General features: G+C 47.1%; 1 protein-coding gene across 3 annotated transcripts in view; it reads right to left on the bottom strand.

Moving 5' to 3' along the window:
- plekhh3 (pleckstrin homology, MyTH4 and FERM domain containing H3) overlaps positions 1 to 7,500 on the bottom strand; it is a 32,788-nt gene that overhangs the window by 14,852 nt on the left and 10,436 nt on the right. Inside the window, exons 1-2 of one of the 3 annotated variants that reach the window (XM_081711432.1) lie at positions 2,824 to 3,673; positions 2,192 to 2,247 (exon numbers count right to left, since the gene is read on the bottom strand). The exons of 1 other annotated variant lie outside the window; for it this stretch is intronic. Coding sequence is in view for 1 of the 2 variants with exons in the window: in XM_035524426.2 (XP_035380319.1) it covers positions 2,192 to 2,247 (56 nt within the window). In the remaining variant the exon portion in view is untranslated. Of the gene's footprint in view, positions 1 to 2,191; positions 2,248 to 2,823; positions 3,674 to 7,500 lie in introns of those variants that run through there. One more of the 3 variants, XM_035524426.2, reaches the window with a different exon arrangement.

The raw sequence follows: 7,500 nt of genomic DNA, 5'->3' as shown, positions 1-7,500 counted from the left end.
AGACCATGAAATCTGAGATATTAACTCTCGCAGAGCTGCTGAGGTAGGTGTGTGTGTGTGTGTGTGTGAGACTAAGATACAGTAAGCCGAACCATATGTATGCCTAATATTAATGGAAACTGACAAAAACAGAAAGCAAAGAAGATATGGAAGGTGCAGTAGTAAGAGAAGGAACCAACCCAACTCTCTATACCCCTCCTATAAATGCATGGTAGAGTGTGTGTGTGTTCGTGTTTAAACAGCTCCTCAGTCCTGCTGTGACTCAGCATAAACAATAGAGACTGTGCTAAAATCCAGTCTCTGTGTAATCACTGACACTTACAGTCAAGATAACACTAAATCTTTTCCTTTGCACACACGCACGCACACACACCCACCCACACACTCACTAACACACAGCAGGCTCGGTTACAGTGGTTTTTACGGTAAGAAGGAGGCTGGAATAACATGGAAGCCCAATAAATACTAGATTCAGTTAGTTAACATAGGAGCAGGGTCAGTGTTCATTTAAATATTCCACAAATAGACGGGTCTTCAGTCTGGGTTTGAAGACTGCAAGAGACTCTGCTGTCCGGACAGCCAGTGGAGGTTTGTTCCACCATCTAGGAGCCAGAACAGAGAATAGTCTCCATGCTTGTCTTCCATGAGATTTGAAGCTGAGCTGTACATAAGCTTCAAAGTACTCTAGGTACGGATCGGGCTTTGACCAGTGTGACTATGTTCCTGAGACTAAAAAATTCACAAAAGCTCACCCATACAGACACACACACACACACACACACACACACACACACACTCTCTCTCACACACACACACACACACACACACTCTCTCTCACACACACACACACACACACACACACACACTCTCTCTCTCACACACACACACACACACACACACACACACACACACACACACACACACACACACACACACACGGGGGATGATTCTAACACCAACACTCCTCGCAGGCTGATGGCAATAACGTGTCTCCGAGCTGCACATCTGCACACGTGGTGACGCAAAACCGCCCACCTTCAGCTACACTGTTTACACACGCCCGGCGATAAGACACAGCACTCAGCACTCAGCACTCAGCTAATGAGAGTAAAGCCCGGAATGACCGCATTAAAGGGTCAAAGGCCAAAGGGAACAGCCTGCGACCCTGGGTGGAGCAGCCTGACCTTGTACAGCTGTGTAGGTTGAGAGCTACACATGTGAGGGATTACAGCAAGCACTCGCACACACACACACACACACACAGAGAGATACGCTAGTTCCACTTGCATTCTCAACAACACTGACAAAACCAAAAATGAATGAGGGAAACAGACAAACAATTGTGGATGAATTTAAAAACATTCATGTCAGTGTCCTTTCCTGTGTGTGTGTGTGTGTGTGTGTGTGTGTGTGTGTGTGTGTGTGTGTGTGTGTGTGTGTGTGTGTGTGTGTGTGTGTGTGTGCGTGCGCGCGTGTCTGTCCGTCTGTCTGTCTGTCTGTCTCGTGCTCTCCCTCTCTGAGACAGTGGTTAAGAAAGGGCCCTGTTTGGCACCTGCTAAAACCAGCCCTGTTTACTGAAGACTTGTGTGTGTGTGTGTGTGTGTGTGTGTGTGATACATGCATCTCTACTTGGCATAGAACAGCCTGACTCACCATCTTCTAGCTGCCTATAAATCCTGTCTGGCCTGCCACAACTGCTAATACACACACACACACACACACACACACACACGCACACGCACACGCACACGCACACGCACACACATACACACACACATACGCACACACATACACACGCACACTCTTTCTGTGAGTCTGTCTGTTGAAGGTGGAAGCACTCGCAACCTAAATGCGCTTTAAGAGTGGATGAGTCACCAACTGACTGTGTGCTACATGTCCGATCTGACTACACCACACACAGACAACAAACGTGGTCTCACACACACACACACACGCACACACTACTTTTCCTACCATAATCTTTTATAATGGTTAGCATCAGAGATAAAGCTCAATCTCTATAAAACCACACACACACAACTCAAAAGCACTGGGAAGTAAAGAAAATATGCATAACAAATACATCAGGGGCCCAACAGTGGCGACTTGGCAGTGGTGGGCCTTGAACCAGCAACCTTCCGATTACAAGTCAAGTACCTTAACCACTGAGCCACTTTACAGAACAACTCACCTGGGTGTGCCGTTGGCCGGTCGTGTGGGTTGGGAGACCGTCACTTCCAGCTGGCCCTGTAGAGCAGGAAAGAAACAAATCCCAGTGTTCAGTCCACGGAATATTTGCTGATCAAAGTCCTGCTAAGTGTTCAGTTGAGAGGGCCGAGTCCCCTCCTGGTACGACTCCACTGCACTGGGGCCGAGTCCCCTCCTGGTACGACTCCACTGAACGTGGGTCGAGCCTCCTCTAAACCTGCATTCAGTATGGACAGCAACTCGTGGTCAAGCTACTCTGTTTTCTGTTTTAACTCTTGAAGGTCCAGCACTTTCACCCACTACTCCTGCTCAACTCAAATGCTGGAGCTCTCCGCAGTCTCTCCCGGTCTAATCGGAGCTGGTGTCTGCTCAAGTGAAGACCTCCTGCCTGCTCCTGTTTGGTGATGTAAAGCAAACAATAAAAAGGAAGTCGGATTTCCCTGCGGTAGTGACTCGCAGACGACCATCGCAAGTCTTCACCACAGACTTTCCATATTAAACACAAACTGTATCAAAGTTTGCAATCGGTGGAAAGATTCCTGCTCTAACCAAAAACAGTGGTCCTCACATTGGGCTGCATAGCCCAGACTAGCAAGCCACGGCAATTTGACGTACCCAAGGAAATGTGGTTCGATTCTATAGTCTGAAGAATTCTGGTCTCCTGGTCTAGAGCTTCGCTCTCATCCTCTCTTAACCACCACGGAAACTCGGCTGGGAATTCACCACAGCTTTCATTGTTCTGCACTTCCTGTGTTTAGGAGGCGTTTTAGGTACGGGAGGTTTAAACAGGAACTTGAGACGGCACAAAACTGCTCGTGTTTCGTGATTTGATTAAATGGATGAGAGAAAACCTTCAAGGGAAAATGGAATTTTGGTTTAAGGTCATTCTCAGAAGCTTGACATATGAACAAACACCGTGGAAAACACCTCCCAGAACCCCCGTGTCCTGCTGAATTCGAACAAAAGCACTGTTTCGATTCACTGTTTACATAAAGGAGAAGTAAACGGAATGCTATCTGCAAAGTGCTCCATGTCAGTTTTCCAGTTTGCCAGTTAAACTTTGTCAGAATAAGTCTCAATTTAAAACAAACCATGCGCAGAAGCCACCCTGACACTCCTAGCCCTACCTACCTGTCCATATAACACTGTGCTGACGTCAGAGCTGACGGACACCGTGGTGGCACTTTGGAATCGGAATCAGAATTCTTCAGCGCATTCCTACATGTGTGTGTGTGTGTCCCTCGGTTTTAAAGGAACAGAGGGAGGAAGGAGGCAAAACGCTGTGGATCGCCGACAAGCGCTCCGGAAACACTCAGGGCCGCATCTGGGAGTTCCAGCGAGGTGAAACGGCACCGCCCAGAAAAGCTCCGAAACATCCTGAAGCACCTACGCAGTGGGCCAAAGCTTCCCAACTCTGATTCATGGCCCTCTGCTGGCCGGCAGCTTCCAGGTCCAGCAAATCCAGATGCTCCAGACCCTGTGTGTGCGTGTGTAAAACAGTGTACGCTTTAACAGTTCTGGCATACTGGAGTTAACCTGAAAATAGGCAAGCCTAGTTTAATCAGAGTGCCATGTCATGTTCATCTAATTGTCAACACCACAGGTCTGAAGCACTGGGACGTGTTGGAAAGCAGCAGAGCTTGAGATAACAACGTCCCAGTTTCCAGAGCCTCAGCAGCTAGCCTGCTGCCAAAATATTACTCTGATTTGTACATTGTCATAGTTAGCTATAGACAGAACTATATATAAGTAAATAATATTAAATAATGTTTAAATAGGAAGTCCTTTACATCATTTGTTTAAGCTCTGGGAGGTGGTCAGTTATATAAAGGACCCTAACTTTAACCCTGAGTAGATGGCTATTTATACTGTATTCTTTAGCTCACAACATTTGACAGCAGTGTGTGAGAAATTGCTGAGGTTAACATCTGACTGATCTTTTTTTGTGTGTTAATCCCAGGCCAAGACTACTACCAGGTCACACCAACCTCCCTTTGGGGACCAATTCTGCCTTTTTAAAAATGTTCTTTTAAATCCAATTCAAGTGCAAACAAAGTGCACTGCATTCGTGAACTGGTGCAATACAGTGCTTTGCCCAGCGCCCTATAAACCCCCCGCTCAGTGCCTACAGAGACACACATGCCTACAGAGAGACACACGCCTAGAGAGAGACACACGCCTACAGAGAGACGCACGCCTACAGAGAGACGCACGCCTACAGAGAGACGCGTCTACAGAGACACATGCCTACAGAAACACCCACGCCATACCTCAGAGACACACACGCCTACAGAGACACGCCTACAGAGAGATGCGCGCCTACAGAGACACACGCCTACAGAAAGATGCGCGCCTACAGAGACACGCCATACCTCAGAGACACACGCCTACAGAGAAACACACGCCATACCTCAGAGACACGCACCTACAGAGAGACACACGCCATATCTCAGAGACACACACGCCAACAGAGAGACGTGCGCCTACAGAGAGACACACGCCATACCTCAGAGACACACACGCCAACAGAGAGATGCGCGCCTACAGAGAGACACACGCCATACCTCAGAGACACACACGCCAACAGAGAGACGCGCGCCTACAGAGAGACACACGCCATACCTCAGAGACACACACGCCAACAGAGAGACGCGCGCCTACAGAGAGACACGCCATACCTCAGAGACACACACGCCTACAGAGACACACACACCTACAGAGACACACGCGCCATACCTCAGAGACACACATGCCTACAGAGAGACACGCACCTACAGAGAGGCACATGCCTACAGAGACACGCCATACCTCAGAGACACACACGCCTACAGAGACACACACACCTACAGAGACACATACCATACCTCAGAGACATGCGCCTAGAGAGAGACGCGCGCCTACAGAGAGACACACGCCATACCTCAGAGACACGCGCCTACAGAGAGACACATGCCATACCTCAGAGACACACACGCCAACAGAGAGACGCGCGCCTACAGAGACACACACGCCTACAGAGAGACACACCATACCTGAGGGAAGCCTGTATATTTTTGACAGTAATTTTGTACTGCTTCCAATATTAATAATTTTTTTCGAACCAGAGATGCTGGTTGTAGCCTGAATTACTTTATATTAAAATGCAGAGACAATAACTAATTTGAATTGAAAAGCTTCATGACACTACTTCCTTTCAAAGATGTGTACCAGTTCCATTTGTGTTTTTCACTGAATGGTAAAACTGTTGATTTTGACCAGTTGATGGAATAATTTGATATGATTGAAAATTCAGTCAGAACTTTGATTACATCAGTTGATCGCTTCGGTGGTTGTTGTAGATCATCTGCATAAAGACTGCTTTCGTGTGTTATAGTGCTCATATTAACACCTATAATAATATTATGGTCTGATTTCTGTGGCACATGGTTACAAGAAGATGTCAAACAAGGTGACATATGGAGCGCGGCTACAGTCAAAGAGTGAGACACGTCCTGAGAAGTCGGCTAAACGGGAAGAATAAGATCCGGGCTATCAACACCAACGCTCTACCGGTCAGCAAATACCCCGGTAGCATAATCAGCTGGCCAAAGGAGGAGACATCGAGACAAGGAAATTCCTTCCAGTGCACGGATAGAGAGTTTCAACCCAAATCCAGCACTCACACACTAGTGGAAGCAGGACTTCCGAGGACTAATGAGCGTCAGAGCCACCATCCAGGACAAAACGTGGAAGATCCAGGAGTAGGCCAGGAAGATGGCCTCAAGTGACGAAGTGCTCAGTGAGTACCTCAGACAGCAGAAACCCGAGGTGGATGGGAACAAGGAAGAAGAGGGACCATCACGGGAGGAAAAACCCCTGCACGGTATGTACCACCGGAAGACAATACAGGAAAAATCCCACCAATGGCTGGAAAGGGCCGGGATGAAAGACAGCACAGAAGCACCAATCACAGCAGCCCAGGAACAATAGTGGCTGGGCTCTACCACGCCACGTTACTATGCAGGTCCCTCAATCTCCCATCTCGGACCGGGGCTTGAGATATATCTCCAAAGAAGATTCCAGATGAGTAACTGCGGTGTACTGTACTTGTTATTCAAAATTGTATTGGAGTGCACAAAGCTTCCAAGTCAAGTCTAGTCAAATTTATTTATGTAGCATTTTTCACAACAGATGTTGCCACAAAGCAGCTTTACAAATGTCCAAGCCCCCAGTGAGCAAGCCAAGGGCCACAGTGGCAAAGAAAAACTCCCTAGAGCACGAGGAAGAAACCTGGAGAGGAACCAAGACTCAAAGAGTCCTTCTCTGGCCGAGAAACAGAGAAATGAATGTTATGATTTAAATGAATGTTGTGATTTAAGCATCTACTTTTTCATATACAAACTATATAACTCCTCCTCATACTAATTCAGAAGCACTGTGCTTGCACAGCTGATGAAGGACCTCTGCCCGAAACATCCTGTTTCTCTGGAATCTTTGTGTACTTCACTACAATTAATGACTCTCCCTACATCTCTTACTACAGTATAATTACAAAAATGCAATAATCATATTGTTAACAACCACAAACATTAAACAATGACAATGGCTATAATAGCAAAACCCATGAAACACAGAGTGCTTGTAGAAATAAATGTGAATTCACCTTTTCCACTAGCTATGACACACACACACACCTGACATCTGTAATGACAGAATATTTGCTGGCAGTGTTGGCCAGGGACGTCCCAGTTATATGTGGGAAAACAGGAACAAAAAGTGTGTTCACCTACAACACCAGACCAACACAGATATAAACCTGTACACTCTCGCGAGGATACACACCCACCCACACACAAACCATGTTCACCTACAACACCAGACCAACACAGATATAAACCTGTACACTCTCGTGAGGATACACACCCACCCACACACAAACCATGTTCACCTACAACACCAGACCAACACAGATATAAACCTATACACTCTCGTGAGGATACACACCCACCAACCATGTTCACCTACAACACCAGACCAACACAGATATAAACCTATACACGCTCGCGAGGATACACACCCACCCACACACAAACCATGTTCACCTACAACACCAGACCAACACAGATATAAACCTATACACTCTCGTGAGGATACACACCCACCAACCATGTTCACCTACAACACCAGACCAACACAGATATAAACCTGTACACTCTCGCGAGGATACACACCCACCCACACACAAACCATGTTCACCTACAACACCAGACCAACACAGATATAAACCTATACACGCTCGCGAGGATACACACC

Source organism: Electrophorus electricus, chromosome 3, assembly GCF_041902795.1.
Source record: "Electrophorus electricus isolate QZ-2024a chromosome 3, ASM4190279v1, whole genome shotgun sequence".
Lineage (NCBI taxonomy): Eukaryota > Metazoa > Chordata > Actinopteri > Gymnotiformes > Gymnotidae > Electrophorus > Electrophorus electricus.
Note: the sequence above shows the minus strand (reverse complement) of the source record. Positions and strands in the feature narration are given on the sequence as shown.